Source organism: Aspergillus nomiae (genome assembly GCF_001204775.2).
Source record: "Aspergillus nomiae NRRL 13137 chromosome Unknown contig00003, whole genome shotgun sequence".
Classification (NCBI taxonomy): Eukaryota; Fungi; Ascomycota; class Eurotiomycetes; order Eurotiales; family Aspergillaceae; genus Aspergillus; species Aspergillus nomiae.
The window spans coordinates 1-20,649 of NW_015378058.1; the positions used below are offsets into that span (position 1 = coordinate 1).

At 49.6% G+C, this 20,649-nt stretch overlaps 8 protein-coding genes across 8 annotated transcripts; 4 read left to right on the forward strand and 4 right to left on the reverse strand.

The window, feature by feature from the left end:
* Window positions 1–18: 18 nt before the first annotated feature.
* ANOM_000397 (uncharacterized protein) lies at window positions 19–803 on the reverse strand (the record flags this gene model as incomplete). Its single annotated transcript, XM_015545655.2, has 3 exons — window positions 19–104; window positions 154–276; window positions 329–803. The coding sequence occupies 3 exons, from the start codon at window positions 801–803 to the stop codon at window positions 19–21; spliced, it is 684 nt and encodes a 227-aa protein (XP_015412249.1).
* Window positions 804–1,716: 913 nt separating this feature from the next.
* ANOM_000398 (uncharacterized protein) lies at window positions 1,717–2,996 on the reverse strand (the record flags this gene model as incomplete). Its single annotated transcript, XM_015545656.1, has 3 exons — window positions 1,717–2,484; window positions 2,534–2,799; window positions 2,867–2,996. 3 exons carry the CDS (start codon window positions 2,994–2,996, stop codon window positions 1,717–1,719), a joined length of 1,164 nt encoding a protein of 387 aa, XP_015412248.1.
* Window positions 2,997–4,669: 1,673 nt separating this feature from the next.
* On the reverse strand, window positions 4,670–7,747 carry ANOM_000399 (putative multiple ankyrin repeats single kh domain protein; the record flags this gene model as incomplete). Its single annotated transcript, XM_015545657.1, has 5 exons — window positions 4,670–4,986; window positions 5,343–5,785; window positions 5,850–6,219; window positions 6,270–6,626; window positions 6,727–7,747. 5 exons carry the CDS (start codon window positions 7,745–7,747, stop codon window positions 4,670–4,672), a joined length of 2,508 nt encoding a protein of 835 aa, XP_015412247.1.
* Window positions 7,748–8,843: 1,096 nt separating this feature from the next.
* ANOM_000400 (uncharacterized protein) lies at window positions 8,844–9,590 on the forward strand (the record flags this gene model as incomplete). The annotated part of the gene is made up of 1 exon (XM_015545658.1): window positions 8,844–9,590. One exon carries the CDS (start codon window positions 8,844–8,846, stop codon window positions 9,588–9,590), a length of 747 nt encoding a protein of 248 aa, XP_015412360.1.
* Window positions 9,591–10,507: 917 nt separating this feature from the next.
* Window positions 10,508–11,598, forward strand: ANOM_000401 (short chain dehydrogenase/reductase family protein; the record flags this gene model as incomplete). Its single annotated transcript, XM_015545659.1, has 2 exons — window positions 10,508–10,544; window positions 10,595–11,598. 2 exons carry the CDS (start codon window positions 10,508–10,510, stop codon window positions 11,596–11,598), a joined length of 1,041 nt encoding a protein of 346 aa, XP_015412359.1.
* Window positions 11,599–11,928: 330 nt separating this feature from the next.
* Window positions 11,929–15,357, reverse strand: ANOM_000402 (uncharacterized protein; the record flags this gene model as incomplete). The annotated part of the gene is made up of 7 exons (XM_015545660.1): window positions 14,976–15,357; window positions 14,695–14,919; window positions 13,867–14,078; window positions 12,683–13,802; window positions 12,414–12,625; window positions 12,120–12,365; window positions 11,929–12,059 (listed from the first exon to the last, which is right to left on the reverse strand). Exons 1-7 carry the CDS (start codon window positions 15,320–15,322, stop codon window positions 11,929–11,931), a joined length of 2,493 nt encoding a protein of 830 aa, XP_015412358.1. The 5' UTR covers window positions 15,323–15,357.
* Window positions 15,358–16,106: 749 nt separating this feature from the next.
* Window positions 16,107–18,119, forward strand: ANOM_000403 (sugar porter family MFS transporter; the record flags this gene model as incomplete). The annotated part of the gene is made up of 8 exons (XM_015545661.1): window positions 16,107–16,178; window positions 16,230–16,281; window positions 16,333–16,588; window positions 16,661–16,909; window positions 16,962–17,244; window positions 17,308–17,660; window positions 17,714–17,844; window positions 17,899–18,119. 8 exons carry the CDS (start codon window positions 16,107–16,109, stop codon window positions 18,117–18,119), a joined length of 1,617 nt encoding a protein of 538 aa, XP_015412357.1.
* Window positions 18,120–18,831: 712 nt separating this feature from the next.
* Window positions 18,832–20,303, forward strand: ANOM_000404 (histidinol dehydrogenase family protein; the record flags this gene model as incomplete). The annotated part of the gene is made up of 3 exons (XM_015545662.1): window positions 18,832–19,196; window positions 19,285–19,990; window positions 20,058–20,303. 3 exons carry the CDS (start codon window positions 18,832–18,834, stop codon window positions 20,301–20,303), a joined length of 1,317 nt encoding a protein of 438 aa, XP_015412356.1.
* Window positions 20,304–20,649: the final 346 nt, after the last annotated feature.

Genomic DNA, 20,649 nt, shown 5'->3' on the forward strand with positions numbered 1-20,649 from the left:
TAAACGTATGGGAGCAAACTAGCGGATGTCGGGTACGTTGAGATCTGCAAAATACCCATGACAACCCATTTGACCTGTCTTCTCATTGTATACTAGAACGCCAGCTACAAAGCCTATTAGCGAATTGTGGCTCGATACAAGCTAGATACTCACGTTGGGTGAACTCCTTGACCTCCCACTGTGTTCGATCCTGTGCATTCGTGCTACACTTGCAACCCAGTATAAACTTCCAAGCGGGCTTTCGGTACTTCTTGTACCCGCAGTCCCAGCAATTCCCTTTAACAATTCCATATGCGCTGGTATCGTAAGCAATTAGGGATAAACTGACAGCTGGAAGCAATGGCCGTGGCCGCTATTGCTGCAATGGGTGATACATACTCGTACTCTGCAGTGAAAGCTTTGCGATGGTCATCCCAGCCAAGGCATTTATTCAAGTTGATTCCTGCGAGACTTTCTCTGCCGTTTGGCTTTTTACACTTTGCCGCTATGTATACCGGAGGTGGTGCAGCTGCGCGGCTTATAGGACGCCCTGGACCCGGTGATACTGGCCGGTTTCGCTGTGGTGAACTTGGTTGTAAATTGGTCTGTGGATCCGGGTATAGAAGATGTGGTTGATAGTCAGGGGGATGCAGGAAGATGAAACCCCCACAATGATAGTGGAGGTTGGACGTCTCGGCCTTCGGATCGATGTTTGAGGGAGGCAGAGCAATGTTCCCAGAGTTGGGTTGTGAACTATACGTGGGTATCCCACCAGCTGCGAGAGCTGATAGATATGGGAGTATAATCAATAAAGTCCAGTACATGCTTCCTGGGGTTGAACAGAAAACGGAGAGAGTTGGAGGTGGGCAGCAGGTGGACAGTATGGACAGGTATATGTGTTCGGCTATAGGGAGTGGGCTTGCTACTCATCGTAACGTGAGCAGTTAGACCCCCTGAGATCTTGGACTTTACTGAATGAGTGATAATGTTCAAGATTATTTCCTCTGCTAAGTTCATTAGGGCGCTGGACAGAGGCTTAAAGATGATGTGTTACCAAGACAGATGGCACTGAAGTGTGGATAAGCGCCGGGGCAAACGGGAAGTGTTGGGCAACGTAAACTTTGGCCTATGCAGCAAAGACGGGCTTGGCCACGGATTTAATTGTTTCAGGGGAGAAGATCCCAGAGGTCTGGAGTTCTCACTTGCCCGTGCAAGAGTTTTGTAATAAAGATGTGGTTCTAGAGATAAGGCGGACTGACAGTCACGTCACCACCTCGAATTCCTCAAACTGCTACTGCTGTACTTGAGACTCACTACAGCCAGCCTCTATAGTAATAGACTATGGGGCCTCAGGCACGTCTTTGTGCCCATAGCCTTTCTGACATGAGTCATCATAATGCATGCTAGTCGCCCAAACTGTACCACGGTAGCTGAATGACCGTGACATGTGTAGATGACTTGCACACGTGCTTGAGATCTTCTCCGGTTCCTTCACATTTTCTTGTATTACAGCTACAGGAATGAAAGCAAGATGGGTATCGGCAGTGGTTTTCTTATTTGGTTGTCATCCTACTGGCACCCGCGGCGTATGCAAATCGAGACAGTGAGCTACGGCGTGGGTATGGATAGTACTCCATAGTTACATATATCCCTACATACAAAGAATTCTCCCTATCTCAGGCGTCACCACATTTATGGCTGACGTTCACAGTAGAGGCAACGAAACCTCGCAGGTTGTCATGATGTTGGCGGCCGACGACCCTGGCTGGGCGGATTGCCCGCAGAGCCGGCTGCGGTCTTTGTATTACCTTCAGTTGTCATGGTCCACATCCTTGCTGCCCAGGTATGTAAGAACTCATATTGACTGGAACTGTCGATCATCAAAGCTCGTCTCTTGCGTAGCGTGGCGGTATATTCCTCAATCGGGTCACCTGAGGACGAGAAGAACCATTTAGTACTTTTCGCCTTCACTGTTTCCCGATACATCTCCCTTGCTTCAATAAAGGAACCTGTACGCCCAAATCCCAATAAACAGTTCACGATGATCGTTTGGCCTTTGAATTTCTTGTCGACCTCGTCGATGAGGAATTGCAGCTTCTCTGGATCAATTGCTTGTCGGTCCTTCCAAGAGCTAATGTGAAAGTAATGCAGGTTGTGTGGACCAGTTCCAGCCGGCTTTTTAGAGTCGTCATGGTATTCCAGGCTTATCTGACGATACTCAATATCGCTATGAGCCCATTTGGCGTTGCTGCCTTTATAATGTACAGAATATGTTCCCCGGTACGGTGGAATAGTCTGCTTTGTTTCCATTTGTTCTGGTGGTGTAAACCTTAGGCTCTTCGTGGTGACAGACGGGATAAGATCCTCTTGCTTCTCGGCTGCTAAGCCCTGGACATATTGCGCCAAGTCTACCAGGATGATATCGCCGTTTTTCTCTTTTTCAGCCTGGTTCCATACCATATCCCAGTACATAAACTTCTGACTGCGGCCATACTTTGCTGGCGACTTCATGATTGTCAGCTAGGGAATATTGGCAAAATCAGCAGTGACTTACAATGCTAGCAATATACGGGTAGATATCCTTGCTGCTTCCAATACCGGGAAGGCGAGAGGCATGGAAATTCGGATGCGCATTGTTGTATTCATTCTCTTCATCATCCACACCATCCACCCAAATATCAAAAGGGTACTCTTTCCTGAACGAAGAGGTGCTGCCAAACTTCCCGTCCCAATATATATCGTCATTGAATTCAACCTCAGCGAACTTCGCCCCGTCAAGCGTTGCGCCCAGCTTAAGCTTGCTATGCGCCTCTCGTAATTCTATAAGCTGGACAGTTAGTTGAGTGGTCTCCTGACAATAGCTTTCTGCGCGGAGAGGTCAACCAACTTTCAGGGCTTAAGCTTAGGAACGCTGGCTTGGAAGGACCGGGCTCAACACCCGTAGCCTGGACTTGCAAAAGGCATATTGCAAAGAAAGTAAAAGAAAGTGCCATGCTGAGCGTGCTGTCTCGCGCCATGGGTGTGGTAGATTGTTTTTCTTGAGATACTAGACCTAACATATGTGAGAGATCGTGCCAAACAGTGACTGATACCAAGGTGAGCAATTATTTTATACCTAATTTGTTTTGCGCGGCTATTTGAATGGATTCCCCAACGCCTCCATTTCCCGTAGGGCAAGTGCGCCCGGCGGCGCACCAAAGCTGTATTCAAGGTATATCATGTACTCCGTACTCTGTATATTGAGCTATCGTAATATGTTTCTTTCTTTCTAGCGGGACGTGCTCAGCTCACTTTCCGTTTCGATCCTAAGGCCTGCAGGTCGTCGGTGATACCATGTACCAATATCGCTTTGACGGGGTCCACAAGTGCTACATCTCGCAGGTGCATTGGCTATAGTTGAAACTCTTTGTCGTGTGCGTGGAGCCCCTGGACGAGTGAGGGTCTCCGTTAATCTAAAGTGCCCGACGCACTGTACAACCTCAATATCACGCACGGGAACTGGCCCTGTTACATTAAACGTTGTAGGAAAGGAACTAAGAGCCCAAGACAAAGCTCACATTTTCCGTAGTCTGGTATTATCAAAGGTTGTCACACATGGCCATGGAAACTTTTGTCACGTCGTGAATATCAACATTTTTGTAGAAAGCCTGTGGGAAAATGGCCTGCGATGGGTCTGTGACATACCGCAATGCGGTCGGTGTGCAATGGCCGGGCTTTCATTTATCCTGCTATAGCATGCAGCACAGAACTGTGGACCCAGAGCTAGATGGCTGGTGCATTCGCTGATTGAGGCTTTTGCTGTTGCACGGAAGAAACATACTCAACCATGTCGGCAGTGATTGAGTAGCTGATAATCCGAAATGCCCGTGTATTATGAGGACTAGATTGGTCTCCTCGCATCTGTTGCGCTTCCATAGATGTCATAGTACTTGAAGACTCCATAGTCTGAACAATATGCATTCATGGTACTATAACTCGACAGAAAAGAGTAATTCCCTCATCAACAGTTGTGTGCGTCTCGGGAGACCATGTAGTGAGCTACACCAAGTTACCATAGGCTCCGTGCGATAAAACGCGGCGCTTTCCAGTCGCCAAATATATTCGATACCAACTAGACAAAGTATAATACCTGACATTGCCATTTCTATTCTGTATCACATCGCGCTGCTGCTTCATTCCCTAGCAGCAATCGTACGGCTTCCTTGTATTCATTCCCCGACATATCCTGGAGAGCAGTATCGAGCAAGTCCATGTCATGACTAGATCAGGCACTATTTTCTATGAGAAGCTTTGCCGCTTCTCGACAGCGGCGTTCGCAAGTGGTTAGGAGGTGACTCTCGGGTCCGAACCGTGCACTTGCTTGTAGCCTGACATCAGCCCCGCTTTCAAGGAGCAGTCGCATCGTTTCCATTCGACCCCAACGAGAGGCTGGCTGAAGTGCAGTTCCACGAGATCGACAACGCTCGTTAATGTTAATACTCCTTTCTAAAAGCAATGCTGCAATCTCAGTGTAGCTTTGGGCACAAGCTACCGTGAGCGGACTGCCCCAGCTCCCACCGTCTCTATTAATAATAGCCCCTTTCGCCAATAATTGATGCACAATTTCTAGGTGACCTCCCCAGCAGGCGGCTCCCAAGGCATTCCGGAATGGTTTAGGCTTTGAATATACTGTTGCATTAACATCGGCGCCTCACTCTAGCAGTTGGTTGACAACTTCTAGATGACCATTGACCGAAGCATCCATGAGTGGCGTTCCACATCGACTGTTTGGTGCGTTGACATTGGCGCCTTTGGCTAGCAGAAGCTGCACGACCTCCTTGTGACCATCGAAACATGCAACGTGCAGTGGCGTACCGTGATCAAATGTGCCATGGTCCTTTACACAAACGTCAATACGAGCACCGTTGTCTAAAAGCAACGCTACCATATCTCTTCGACCTTCAGAGGACGCGACTACAAGTGGATATCCGTATTCTCCGCCCAGGGCATTCACGTCGGCCCCGCGATCTATGAGGATCTCAGCAATATGACAGAGGCCTGCGCAAGATGCATAATATATGGGTGGGGCCTCGTCTATCCGACGCCATGGAACAGATCGGCGCCGGACCATTCTTTTAAACATATATTCTTCAAACGAAAAGGCCCAGATACTATATGCTCCTCTTTCTTGAAGGAAGAACTTCAAAATCTTATCATCAGTTCCTTGTTACTCTCTGCCGCCCTTGCATGTTCCATCCAATAGTGCGTAGAATATGGGTATAGAGAAAAGAATCCCATGCCATGCGTGATAGCGCCTTCGTCGTTGAAATAAGACAAGTATGATAGGCAAACTATAGCTATCGAGGCTCGTGCGCTGCCTTCACTCAGGCTTGATTGGAACAGCATTCCGACATCAGCCATGTGTTCTGGGAAACTTGCATTGATCAGGTTGGATTTCAGATACTGTTGAACAGAGAAGTGAGATAGATGGACATTCATGCCGTTACGATCCATCACGAGAGAAACGAGACTTGGGAATATTCTCATAATATCGCGAGGCGCTGGCATTCTTCGCTTAACATCAAAAGGAGGCTGTGCGGCGGGATATATTGCCATAATTTCCACCGCTTCCTCAAGGTCCAAGGGACGCTCTGAGTAAGTCAAAAACTGCAAAAGTCGTATGGCATAATCCCTGTAGCCTTCATCGATGTTGGCCAGAATTTGGCCATATGCTTCTGATAAAGTCTTCGGGAGAGACCGTAGTGACCGTCGAAGCATTTTGAGATCCAAGCACTTTTGCAGAATATCAAGTTGGCATACAACCCACCTAAACCTCGCAGATGTCAATAACACTTCACTCAAATTATCCAAGGGCCACAGAGTGTACTCACATCCCTCCTGCCCTTTTCATAAGTTCAGACTCGATTTCATTTTGCACTGACGCATCTGTCTGCCATCTCTCAAATCCACGGTCAGTTAGCAGCCGCTCATGAACATATGCAAGAATATCGTCGTCCACAGGGCCCTGTATAATAGGATAAATACTGTTGTTAGGCAGCAGCCGTTCGAAACTAGACTCAATGTCCACTTCTTTGCGACTTGTAACAAGGAGTTGAGGCACCGTGCCTTCTGAGTGAATGAGAGCTTCTATCCATTGAAGAAGATCGGTCCTTGTTGTGCATTCATCCAATGCGTCTATGATTATGCGCGTAGCTTTCACAGTGTCTAGCATTTGCTGAAACGTAGCACAGAGTGCCTCATCTGTGGGCTGTCCGCGGCCTTGAGTAGAGAAAAAAAGGGTGTCAAGACACCCTCGCGCTGTGTCACAAACGAGCGAACAAGCCCGCTGAGCGATTGTTTTTTATTGTCACTGAAATCGAAAAGGAAGTACAGGAGAGGAATGTTTTCAGATTGATCGGGCTCCTGGCTCAATGCTGCGATGATCGAAGCACTGAGAACTGTTTTCCCCACGCCCGGAATGCCATGTAGCCAGAGACTATTATAGTCGCTGCCTTTCCACTTCTGAAATGGCTCGCTTTCCAAAAACCAAGACCCAGTGCCAATGTGCTTTTTATTCAGGACATCATTCAAGTTCGTTGACGGGTCAGGAGGCAACAGCCACTTTCTGATCTCATCGGCGTGACTCTCTGATTTCAATTCATCAACTCCTGTTTGGTATCTATTGCTATGCATTGGACGGTTTCGAGGGTTTGTTTCACTATGAAGCTATTAGAGACAAGAGTTCCAGTAGCCAGTTGAAGTACTAACTCGATTCGAGAACTCTGAGCGCTGTCTCTGTCTCCTGAAGCTCTTGTGTGGGGACATAATCCAGAAGTTCTCTTCCATATGCCGCTGCGGTGGCAGAGGCGTATCGCTGCCACTGGTCATTTTTATGAGAGTCTGCATAGTCTGAAATACCCCTGATCACAAGGCAAGGGAAATGATCCATCAACCCTGCGGCCTCCATCTCAAGACATAAACAATCCTCGTCGATATCTTTGAGGATCTTGTCCCGATACATAGCGTCCTTGACGAGCGTGTTACCAGAAGCAATGGTGCCATAATGAATTTCTGGGTCTGTATATCCTCGTTCATCGCGTTTGACCGCTTTGGTTAGGTCGCAGGATTGACAGTCAGGACCAGATTCATGATTGTAAGATGCAGGGAAAAGGTGGTCATTATTAAGACCTTGATGAACGAATTTGCTGCCGTTGACATTCCTCACTGCCCGGCTTGTCTTCTCTGCGATAACAGCTAGAAACCTTAGGATCTGGGATTCCCCTAACTCATGTTCCGCTTGTAGATTTGCCAGTGCACTGAGGAGTATCTGTGGAGGCTTGCTGAGAGAGCCTTTTCGCTCCCATTTTCCACCACAGCCAGCCTTCCCCACATCATATTGGATCACTCCACCATTAGCTCCCTGGGGCTGACTGACAACGATATCACCCAATCGAATATCACGCCCCCTCCCTGGCCGAGCAATACCGCCACCAATTCCCACCAAAAGTGCAATTCTAATCTGAGGCAGGGAAGAGAGCAGTTTTGTCGCTGTGATTGCAGCAGACGTTGTCCCGTGCACCCCCGCAGGAAGCGAGGCGATGACGATATTGTGCTGGTTCATCCTACCCCAGGTGTAAGAATTCATGTCATTTGGATTCTGGACAAAGTCTCTCGGCTTGTCGTGGCGCTCATCGAGAACGGCTGTTGCGGCAGCACGCTCGATAGGCAAGGCTGCAATCCATCCGATGGTATACGAATCAGCCGTGTGCGAAGTGTGTTTGGTCGCCATGGTCCGGCCTTGTTAGGCCGTTCTATTTTGGATCACGACTTTTAAATATCAATTCCTGGGATCAGGCAGTGGAAAGCTTATTGTAGAACTTCTAATTCGGTTCATGAAGGAGCAGAAATCATGAGCTGATGGTTTCTTCTGCCACATCATCGCGCGCGGCTGGAGGTGAGGCTGGAGAACTGCTTTGTACAAGAAACATAGGCAATGATACATGTCTCGGTGAAGTTTTTAATCCGTCCAAGTATGGTATACAGGTATTCACATATGCCCACATAGTGTGTCTAGGCTCGGAAAGCCGATCGACATGAGATGCTTGTATAAAACAGTAAGTAAACACTTCATATATCGTAACAAGTGGATATGTAGTTACACCGGTATATGCAATCTTGGGTGACATAATCTAGATAGCACGCGTGGCTGATGTTCAGGCGGGAATCCAAGCGGCCATGGCGCATAATTAATATCGACTGGTTGTTCCTAGTATTCTTGGCTGAACTGGAAAGGTGAATATGATCAAGGGAGCAGCTTCAAAGGCTAGGAGTGCGCTGTAAAGTATAATGGGCTCCATGAACAGCATCATCTTGTTCATTAGTTAGATCTAGTTCCGGACCTACGCATAGGTACGCACAGACAGCTTCAAGACGGCTCCCGGGCGTTTACTTCTGGTCCACTCAACAGTCTTTGGCGCCGTAGCATTTGTGATTCCCTTGGCGTTGGCCCTTGACTGGACAGGGAGAATGCAGTTCCCACGGTTCGTCCGCATTTTCATTATTCCTCGGTTTCGACCCAAGAACAATCTGGGTGCCATGTACGAGCCAACTTCATTGATACTATTATTCAGAATCGGGATCTATTCCTTCCCCGGTATGATTGGTGCCCGTGAGCCTTATTGATATCTCAATCTGGTCTGCCCAAGCGGACCCTTTGTTATGGTTTCACACTAAGTAAATCAATAAACATGTTACCGGCAAACATAACCATGTGTAGTAGACTCGCTGCTCTTGTCTTGGATAGCGAAGGAGGCGAATACTTTCCTGTTCTCGAAATTCCGCGAGAGTAACGCTTTTCCACCACCATCGATCATTTCTATACCGGAATGAATAAGATTTTCCCACGCAACTGTGAGCCTGTCCCGAAGACAGACAAGGAGGGAGATTCCGGCGACAGTGATACTACGCTGACAGTGCGGCCACGGCGCCGCTCCGTACACCAGTTCATGAAGCGCAACCTGGCCACGATCACCATCACTGGGCTCCTCCTGATCTTGCTGATCCTGATAATTGCATTGATTGCAGCAATCACTCTCCAGCCAGTCCGACAGGCCCTGATCCTGGAACACTCGGCGGTCTACTCAGGCTCCGACCAGGGTGGACAGCGACAGTGTTTGCCCACGGCTCCTCGGGCCAGACTCTCCTGCGGCAATTCCACCGACGAAGCTGAAGCGCTCGGTTGCACGTATGATCCGCTTTCAGCGTGCTGGCTTCACTGGGAGTGTCCGCACGACTATGTGAAGGAATTTACGGAGTTTAATGATGGCAAGCCTTTTATATATTACTACGATAAGGAAATGACCCGTCAGATGAAGGACTACGATGAAGTCGGTCGCAACGTCAATGGTTTCTATTGGACCTCGAACCGCGAGCACTTGGTCCATTGCCTCTATCTTCTGCGACGGGCCCATGACGTTCATATGCGTGGGGATCGCCTTGACACGATGCTGTCTGAGCTGAAGCTTACCGATCATTGTACGAACATGTTGGCAAACTGGCTGCGCAGACCAGATCCTGCCTTAGATGAGCTGGGTACTCAGGGCCAAACGCACTGTTTCATGTCGTGCAGTTAATGTACGGGGATAGCGGCTGTTGGGTATGGGCAGGGGCGGAAACGAGGAGCAAAATGGTATTCATTAAGAAAATATAAGCGATATCCTTGATCTACACTATGGACCTTCGTGTCCCGGACGCTCTCCCTCCGTCTTACGTCTTCCTTCTACTGTCTTTCATATTAATCTTCTGACCTTTCAGCGTAGTTCATGTTTTGTGGATCCATAACTTCCCTTCCAATCGAATGCAAAACATGAAAATGATTACTTCCACCACTAAGCGATTGGTATTGCATGCTAATCCCGTCTCTCTGACGAATGGTATTGCATTACGCAATTTAGCCGAGATTGTAGGAAAGGATCCCTCCGGCAATTGGTGGCTGACGTGCATGTTGCTTTCACGTACCCTTGGGAGACTTTCTAACTGTACAACTATGGGCGAGGTACTATGAATTATCAAGGTAGCACCACTTAGCATGCCTGAGGAGACGTCTGTTCATATCTCGATATATAATAAATATACTATAGGTGATTTATCCTGGATTATAATAACGGCAATACGCACTGAGCGCCAGGCCGTCATTTCCCAAGTGAGACGTCTGTCAAGGACAGCAGTGAATTGGTTTGGTTGTTAGAGCCATATCATTAGCTCGCTATAGATAGATGGACTGCGGCACCTCTACTACGTAGCCTGCTTATCTGTCTGGAATGCACATGCTCCGTTCAGTTATATTGCCAGTGTGCATTTTAATGCAGGAGCAAATGCATTTTATGCGCGCGGACCTCGGCAGCCCCGCATTCTCCATCTTAGGGCCGCCGATCATCTATCAGGTTCGCCTGATGCGGTCCTCATCACTCCCCCTGTTGCTTCTTGATCTGATCCATACTGCTCCATGAGTCGCGATAGATATTGAGCGCGCTGGTATATCCCCTGCAAAATGGCACCGCCGGCGAAGAGATGGCGCTCGCGCGAAGGTGCGCTGACCACCGCTCTCTTGTTCTTCGCCTGCGCTAACAGAAACCAGGATTCACAGCCGATGCGGTCAGCTACTTAGTCCACCGGACCTTGCTGAGCCCCTGGAAGATGGTTCCCCTGCTAGTATTAGCACAATATACTACCAAGGGCCGTGAGATCCTTGAGTCGCGTCCGAAGGTGCTCAAAGCGCTCAAAGTACTGGTCTCATTCGCTGTTTTGAGTCGGCTCGGAGGGTGGCTGGACCGTCGTGTGATCAATAATGGCCAGAAAGATCACTATGACTGGAACCGTGAAGTAGTGGTCCTGACGGGTGGCAGTGGCGGGATTGGACGGCGAGTCGCACAGCTGTTCGGTGATCGCGGCATCAAAGTCGCCATCCTGGACATCGCGCCTCCAGCAGATTCACTGCCAAGCAGTGTCCGCTACTACGAATGCGATATTACATCTCCCGAAAACATCTCGGAGGTGGGCAGCAAGATTCGTGCCTCGTTCGGCAAACCAACCATCCTAATTAACAACGCGGGCATCCTCACCGGCAAGACCATCCTCGGCACCACCGAGGCCGTGACCCGACGGTTGTTTGATGTCAACACCCTCTCGCACTACTGGTTGGCACAAGAGTTTCTGCCGGACATGATCGCGGCCAACCACGGAATGGTGGTGACTGTCGCCTCCCAGTCCGGCTACGCCGTCGCCCCCAACATGGTCGACTACTCGGCTTCCAAGGCCGCTGCCATCGCCTTCCACGAAGGGCTGGCGGCTGAATTGGTGACGCGCTACCAGGCTCCACGCGTCCGCACTGTGCTTGTTACCCAGGGCTTTACGCGCACCGCCTTGATTGACAAACTGACCCCCGAAGATACGTTTATCAACCCCCTCCTACACCCTGATACAGTCGCTGAGGGTATCGTTGATCAGGTTCTGACGGGTGAGAGTGGGCATGTCCTTTTACCTGGCACTTCTGGCACTCTCGCGCAGCGTCTTCGCGCGTACCCTGTGTGGTTCCAGTATTCGGTGCGGTGTCGACTGGAGAGGCTCATGCGTGCCGACTAGATTTGTTTCTCAATGATATGCGACCAGGTTTGTACTCAATTTGTCCCGGTGGATACCACTGCACTTGCCCAGTTGCTGCACAATCGTATTATTTGAGCCGTATGCGATAACCCTGTAACTCCATATCAGATCCTTTAGGCAATCGAAGCTGAGGACTGCTCCTTCCAATCCACCTTGAGCGCTGATTGAAGACACCCGATCTATTTAGTATTGACAACTCTATCCTCTAGAGCACAATGTTAAGCAATAGTCTTTATATAATTCTTACTGAAGGGTGACGTGCCCAGCCCCCGCCGTGCTCCTGGTGAACGTATACAGGTTGGGGATTCTCTAGATTTCCGTACGCAGCCTTCGTAGATCCCAGGCGCGGTATTTGGCAGCCCAGCCCAGGTTATCCTCAATTTCTTCAAGAAGCATAATGGCTGCCTTCCTTTCTTTGTTGTCGCTAAAACAGCATCCAGCTATAGTTGAAATACATCAGTCGAGCCCCTAACAGACGCAGACTAGCCAATGTCGCATACCGTAGTAAATGGGCTGAACGGAGTTTACCCGACAGCTTCCGTCTGGCTTGCTTTGGGCTATGCCACATATTTGTCTCGCATGGTATAGTAGTTGTCCCTGACGATCGCTTAGCACCGTTTGCGAGGGTGTGATCGTGTACATGCTAACCTCTATTGTCCTGAAGGCAATCATACAACTCCGGTCCTGCGTAGGGCAAGAGGTGAGGAGCAGAATTTGAGCAAGATGGAACATCTGCCACGAGGAAGCTGCACATCGTCAACAAGTGCATCCTATTGATTATAATATAACCTTACCGCAAACGCTCCTCGCAAACCATATCGTTGTGAACGGCTTGCCGTCCTCCTCGTATACTGAGACTGGGTCCATGAAGCTTTGGCCCTTCACAGAGCGGTTCCAGTGGTCTAGAAGGTTACGCAGCTTGCACCATTCATCGAGCCCTTTACTTGCCGAGGTGTTATCTGAGCACGCTATTAAATTTACCACTTTCGCGAGAATCGTGAGGATCCTTTATACATCAGTATCAAGCATGCCGATCCAAGTAGGGACACATAGACCAACTCACTGGTTGTTAACCAAGTCCTCACTCCCTTCCTGGCCTATGTGTTCCAGGTCAATTGCCCACAAATCGGGGTCTAGTCTCAGCTTTGATCTGTGCATGATGGAGCAGACTACATCCTGTCGCGCTGTTGACCAAAACCCAGCCTGCTCGATTCCACCAGAAGATCCGTTCACTCTGCGCAATTTGCTGAAAGAGAACACCCCGTCGAGATGTCTTTGCCAGTCTGAGGCCGGTGCGTCTAACATTTCATAACATGAGCAAATGACAGTGGCTGCGAAGCCATAGCTGGCTAATGGTTCATCGTTATTGCCCAGCCTATCTATCAGAAGAGAAATTGCAGTATTGTAATTTCGTCGTGCGATGTGCATGCCTTCTGGTAATTTTCCGGTCAAGAACTGTTGCTTCGCAGCGCATGCAATACTTGCTGCTTTGAGCAATGGGTCGTGCGTTGCCAAGCGACAAACCTTTTTCGAGAAGGTTTCTGACAGGTCTGAGAGATCCATCCAGGTACCTACTTCGGCGCTGAATTGACGCAGTAGCCATGCTTCTTCTTGTGAGCTTAGAGGAGCGGCCTGTGCTAGCCCCCCTGGGTTCGATGGGTGGACAACAGACGTGAAGGGACTATCCTGGCTGCAATATGTCTGTAAGCTCTCCGGTGGTGAGATGCTAGTCGAAGTGTAGGCCAACCGAGGGTCTGAAGCATGACTCATGGACAACAGAGCCTGTGCTCCTTTGTTCAATGTGTCTCCTGTGTCATCGGACGAGTTGCTGGATGTGCTACTAGCAGTACCTCGAACCGCCTCCCCATGGTTCATCCTATCGGACTCTCCTCGAGACTGTACAACCGAGGTCCCATTATGCCAAGATGCATGGTCGGCCTCTGTCGGCGTTGAACGTTCTATGACATATCCTCTAGTGTCATACCAGTGAGTTGGAGTCGATGATAATGTTGTTATACGTGCCTGGTGTGGTTCACAAATAGCGATATGTGCATCAGAGTCTGTTGTATCGCGGACTACCGTACGACATGCTTTCCTATGATTGACAGAGCTTCGTACGACGGCTTCGTCGCAGATAATCTCGTACTCATCTGCTATCGCGTTGGTCTCATCTACAAACTCATCTACATCCCGTTCAATAATGTCAGCATTTGCCAGATGCACATAATCACATCTTAGGACTCATACATCCTGCTACCTCCAATGCAGAGATCCTGACCTCCACCCAGGTCTGACTCCGCTCCCAAAGACCGAAGTATCCATTCTTGTTAGGTGACGGATGTCGCCAGTGCCTGAAAGAGACCAAATCGCTGGGGACGCACTCAACCCGAGATTTCTCACAATTTCGACAAAGTGGTTTTCTCTCATCGCATTTGACCTTGCGCGCCCGACATGTTAAACTGGCGATATTTAGCCCAGTCGAGCTACTCTCACATCCTGTTGACTCACCACCCTAGATCACAGTGATGTCAGAGGTGGATAACTAATGTAATAGTCTCAGGTACTTACCAGTCCAAGTACGCATTATCGCTATGATGGCCAGAATGGCCAGGCGAGCGCAAAGCGTCGTTGGGGGGAATGGTTCTGTGCGGATACGGATTGTATTTCAGGATCGGCAATCATGCCGAGGTGGGACCTGGTATTCGTGTTTGGGCCAATGCTCGTAAATGACTTGACATTTGCAAGGTTGCTGCAGGCGGGGTAATCTCTTTGTTTGATTTATTGCCTGATCCTGTTATTTTCTCTCTGTTACTGTTACTTTTTCTTCTGAATTTATTATGATGGTGCTTGTGTGAAGCTGGGTGTCTACGCGTTAGGGCTTTGGCGAAGACTGGCGGGTGATTACTGATATATAATTTCCAGCTCAAGGAATGACAGCCCTCACCAGAAGCAACATTAGCTATCTTACTCTAACTGAGACAGTGCAATCAGGTGGCTATTTGGAGATAGACAATTACAAGTAACTAAACGCGTTTGTTATTAATAATTTGCACCTTATTCGCCATGCACTAGTACCAAAGCCCGTCATTTGGCTGAATCCCTTGCTTTTGACAATGTTCATAGTATAGATGAGCGTAGCTGAAGATATCCATCGTGCTCTTCAGGGTGTCATCGTCATGAAAGAACTCCAAACTGCCCGTGATAGTGAAAACCACCTCCGCGCCTTTGGACATGTGGAGCGTATGAATTGTTCCTGGGTTTTCCACCACGTAGTCCCCTGGCTTCGCGACCCAGTCATACCTATGCTAGTTAGCACAGATCTGTCCTGGTGCCATCTAACAGAGACAGTTACATACTCTTTGTAGTTCCATTCCCCCTTCATGGTAACTGCGGTGACAGAGCCTCGGTGCCGGTGTTTACCCAACCATGTATCTTCCAAGCTGCGCAAGACGACGACAAATGTTCCTGTGCGGGTTTCGAAGCGCAATGGCTTCAGCTCGAGATTGTTAAGCCACGGATGCCAGCAGGTATCCGTTTCCCCGTTGATGTAAACATCTGGAGAACTGTATTTGTCGGCGAGCGCTAGTTCGGCTTTCTCGAGCGCCGTCAGCTTGGACTCTTCATTGTTGGCTACCGCAGCGCTTTTCGACGGCGCTGCACGAGAAGGTAGCGTGCGGTCGGAGTTGGACGATTCGGCGGTCATTGTGTAGCAATTTTGTACTTAAGTGTAGAATGACTACCTTGTTGAGTATGAGTGAAGTCGTGCTGCTCTTCCGGGGCTTGTTTCTTATTTATATCCACTTTTACAGCAGGCCTTGAAGGTCTAGACGTGGCTCTCGGTAATTGATTTCCAGAGTAGACCCCATGGCGTGCTGAACAACACATCACGGGTACCCTTGCATTGCATGGCATATCAAATCGACCATTAGGCGATCCAAGATTTCCGACTCTGCATGGTCAGCAGACATACATTGGTAGCTGATCCGACTGAACTGGGATCTGCTATCCGAAGCCTTAACGCCATGTATCTCGACTTACCTGTAATATCCAGGGTATAGCAACCGACATTGCTACTATGAAAACGAGAAATACTATTGGCAATCACTAGGATCCGTGCTCCACAGGGAGAGACACTCGGAGGGTAATCCAGCCGAGAGGGAAGGTCGCTTTGATTTCCGTCCGTCGTTCATTCCTGCATCGCGGACTTCTTCCGAACCCTGACCCTAATTTCCAACTCCGGCTTGTTTATGAAACCCCTCTTACCCCGGATTCTCTCCACACTTCCCCCGCGCACGCAAACGGCGTATGGACTATTCGAGTCATTGAGTGGATCTTCTATTCCGTTCGAAGTGGGAACTGGGATGACAATCCCACCGTATATAAGATGTGATGGAGCCAGGAAAACGCGCGGCTTCACGTGGCTTGAACTCTCTAGGACCCAGCGGCTGATCGATCACAATTGAGGCGCTGAAGGTTTTATGTCCAGCATGACAGTGTCAAACGAAACCAAAAAGCCCTATTTTGGCTTGACAGGAGGATGGCTTACATTCTGGGTTACGGTAGGACACCTTTTATACCTTTGTGCCTTCGTTGGGCTGACAATTCCTTAGGTTGCTTGCGCAACTGACATGTCCTTGTTCGGTTACGACCAGGGCGTCTTTAGTGAGAATATGACCCAATGAACAAGTTGTGTACTCCTCTAACACGCCATAGGTGGTGTGGTTATCACACGAGACTTTCTCGAAGTCCATGACCTGGTAGGCCCGGAGAAAACCACGTCGCTCTCCACGGTCACAGCTATATACGATGTGGGCTGTTTCTTCGGTGCAATTGTTGCCTTCACAATCGGAGAGCAACTAGGACGGAAAAAGGCCATTCTGCTAGGAACTACGATTATGGCTGTAGGGGCTGTGCTGCAGGCTGTCTCTTTCGGCTTGGCCCAGATGTTTGTCGGACGTATTGTCCTGGGGTGAGTATATCGCATTATTGATTCTAGCAACTTGTCTCAGTTCCGTCGCACTAATGCCTCGATTGACGGTAGGATTGGCAATGGTATCAATACCGCCACTGCACCTATCTGGCAGACTGAGACATCACAGCTGAAGTGGCGTGGTAAACTGGTCATTTTTGAGATGATGATGAATATCTTTGGCTTCTGCCTCGTCAACTGGATCAATTATGGATTGTCCTTCGTCGGTGGCTCCATCGCCTGGCGGTTCCCCCTAGCATTCCAATTCTTCTTCTTGATTATTCTATGGTCCACCACTCCGTGGCTTCCTGAATCGCCACGGTAGGCTATGCTGGTTCTTCGTCTTAACCTCAAGCGTGCTAATGATATATAGATGGCTCATAGCGCACGGGAGACCAGAGGAGGCCACAGTGGTACTCAGCTGTCTCGAGGCAAAACCCATCGACGACCCCTTCGTGATTGCGCAGCGCAATGAGATCGAATACAGCGTCCGGTATGAACGCGAGAATTCAACGCGGTGGCGAGACCTCTGGAAGAAAAAGGGAAATGACAGCAAGACGCTCCGCAGACTTCTCCTCGGCGCAGGCAGTCAATTCATGCAGCAGTTCGGCGGGATCAATATCATGTCATATTATCTGCCAACGGTCCTTATGGATGTAGGTAGCGGTCACATCATCTAATGGTATCTGTCGAAAGAGCTGACGCATGATCTCATCTAGTCGGTTGGACTTTCCGATACAATGGCCCGTCTGCTAGCAGCATGCAACGCCCTATCCTATCTTGTGTTCTCCGGGTTAGCCGTCCTTCTCGTCGAGAGAATGGGTCGCCGAGGCTTGATGCTCCTCTCTACGTTCGGACAATTCTTCTGCTTCCTGGTCATTACCATCCTACTTCGGTTCTCACGTATAAGTGATAACGGTGAGAAATATGCCTCAGCATCCGTTGCATTCTTCTTTCTCTACTACGGCGCATTCGGCATCGGTATGCTCGGCGTGCCGTGGCTGTATCCCACGGAGATCAACTCTCTTCCCATGAGAACGAAGGGCGCGGCTGTTGCGACAGCTACTGACTGGTTTGTTTCGCACCCCTTCTACCCTGCTATATCTCTCACTGACAATTGAACAGGATCACAAACTTCGTCGTGGTCGAGATAACACCCATCGGCATCAAGAACATAGACTGGAAATTCTGGATCGTATGGACAGTCACTAATGCTGCCTTCTTACCGATTCTGTACTTCCTTTACCCCGAGACAGGTTTGTGTAGTCTGTCCCTAGCAGTGAAGATGTACTTACTAATGGTGTGTGCAGCGAACCGAAGCCTTGAGGATATGGACGAGTATTATCGGTCCAACCCCCCGCTAATAGTTACCAAAGATCCCGATGCCATCCGTCGACGGCGACCGCAGAAGTACATTCAGCGGGAGGAAGATGAGATTGAGAGGGCTGCTGCTGCTGTGGAGAAGAGGGCTTTGTCGGTTGGAGCGGTGGAGCATGCCGAGTGGACCAGTGAGATGAGGGATAAGCATTGATGTACTTCATCCAGCTGAGAGCGGGTGTGATGTGAGGGTTGTTGGTGGAAATCACCTGGTGTTGGATATGTCTGCTCTGCGGTGTACGCTTAGATACTACGGTGCACTTAGATCCGCTTTGTATGGATTATGGATAGCTTTCGAATACTAGCCTGGGACTTTACTACTCATCAGTAGCATCAGATAAGGCTACGATACTAGGCAACACAGACTCTTGGTTGAGGCTAGAGGCTGGAGCTATTATTCCACAACAAATGTCAAGATGTGGCATGCATATTGGAAACGTGGAATATCCTGGCTAGGGCGTAAGAGATACTTACAGACTCGTATCTGCCGATAGCGGCCAGACGGCCGAAACAAGAGAGAGCCGCAGATATCGGCCTACTCGCCGAACATACAGACGCCCTAAGGACCATGTATTGGGGAACGCTGCCCCACAATTGCGGTCATACTACAGATCCTAAGAATGGGAATCGAGCCGAATACTACCTCACTCGGCCCACTTGTCCGATCTGTAGCTTCGACTCGGGTACTCTCGGCCTTCGCAGCGATGCAATATGAAGATCTTCTCGCAACGAAGTGCGATATATCATTCTGGTCCTAGTATGCATATAAATCCCATGAGCACAGCAACATGAGCAAAGGTAGGTATCATTCTGTATAGTACAATTTAAAACCTGTCACTCCTGAACCGTATTTAAAAGTAACAAGCATGGCTCGACAGTATCTCAAATCCCGCGCCGCTCCCTCAGACCATACGCAATCACCCTCAGTCGACGTATCCGCCGTCGTCGAAGAGGTGATCAGCGCCGTGCGCGCAGACGGCGACGCTGCTGTTAGAAAATACTCCGCGAAATTCGACAAATGGGCGCCAGACAGCTTCAAGCTATCCGAAGCAGACATCGAGGCTGCGATAGCCATGTGTCCTGAGCAAACCATCGCCGATATCAACGAGGTCCAGCGAAACGTGCGGGCCTTCGCAGAGGCACAGAAGGGCTCGTTGAAAGATTTCGAAATTGAAATTCAGCCGGGAGTGCACCTCGGGCAAAAGAATGTGCCGATTAATACCGTCGGCGCGTATGTTATTATCATGTTTCCCTTCAGATATCCCGCTACTCCATAGTGATTCTCATGATAGATGTCTAACGTTATCACGCGAGTATAGATACATCCCAGGCGGCCGCTACCCACTCCTCGCATCGGCACACATGACAATCCTCACAGCGAAAGTCGCCGGCGTTAAGCATGTCATTGGCTGCACACCCCCTATCAACGGCGAGATTCCGCATAGCACGATTGCAGCTATGCACCTGGCGGGAGCAGACGAGATCTTCCTCCTGGGCGGCGTGCAAGCCGTGGCTGCCATGGCCGTGGGTACCGAGACAATCCGTAAGGTGGATTTTCTGGCTGGTCCCGGGAACCGATTCGTGGCCGAGGGTAAACGACAGCTGTTTGGTGAAGTCGGTATTGATCTCTTCGCGGGTCCCACCGAGATCCTCATCCTGTCGGACGAGACGGCCGACCCGTTCACGGTGGCCACGGACTTGATCTCTCAGGCTGAGCATGGGCCGGATACACCCGCTGTCTTGATCACGACGTGTCCTAAGGTTGGGCGGGAGACGATTGAGATCGTGAACAAGCTGCTTTCTGCGTCGGACCTCTCGACCGCAGATGTGGCGAAGGTTTCGTGGGATGCGTTTGGAGAGGTTATTGTTGTGGATACTATGGAGGAGCTCTGGGAGCTGGGTGACCACTACGCAAGCGAACATGTGCAGGTGTTTACGAAGAATCCCAGGGATGCGTTGGAGAAAATGTCTAATTACGGGGCGTTGTTCCTTGGAGAGAACACATGCGTGTCATATGGCGACAAGGTGAGTACTCGCAAAGCTGGACGATGAAGGCATGAAATCCTGATGGGACACTTACACATGATGCTAGGTGATCGGCACGAACCATGTTCTGCCGACTCGGACAACCGCTCGATACACTGGTGGTCTGTGGGTTGGGAAGTATCTGAAAACATGCACATACCAAGAAGTGACCTCATCGGAAGCCAGTGGAAAGCTCGGCCGTTTGTGTGGACGAGCTGCACGGGCTGAGAGATTCGAGGCGCATGCGCGTTCTGGCGACCTACGGGCGAACAGACACATGGGAGACGAGATTGAGTGGATTAAGAAGGTCTAATTAAATATGATGATGGGTATCCATAGTCAGAATCCGGAGTTCAGATCCTAGCGAAGTAGAGAACGCTTTGACAATGATGCATGCAAGTTATTAAACCATGTAACCTGCTGCATAGGGTTTGCTGTGGTCACAGTGTTTGAGGGATCAAGAGTCTGAGTAATGTATCAGCATAGAGAATGGACGCATCAGTCGCTCACATAGGACTCGTGAGATTCCCACCACTTCCATGCCGCTGGGTTTCGAAGATGTAGTAGCCTTAGGGTACCTGCGTATACAGTGGTTTGGCGGGTAAGCCGAGATGATTGCGCAGTGTTTAACGATGTAGAATCAGCGTCGATCCTACGTC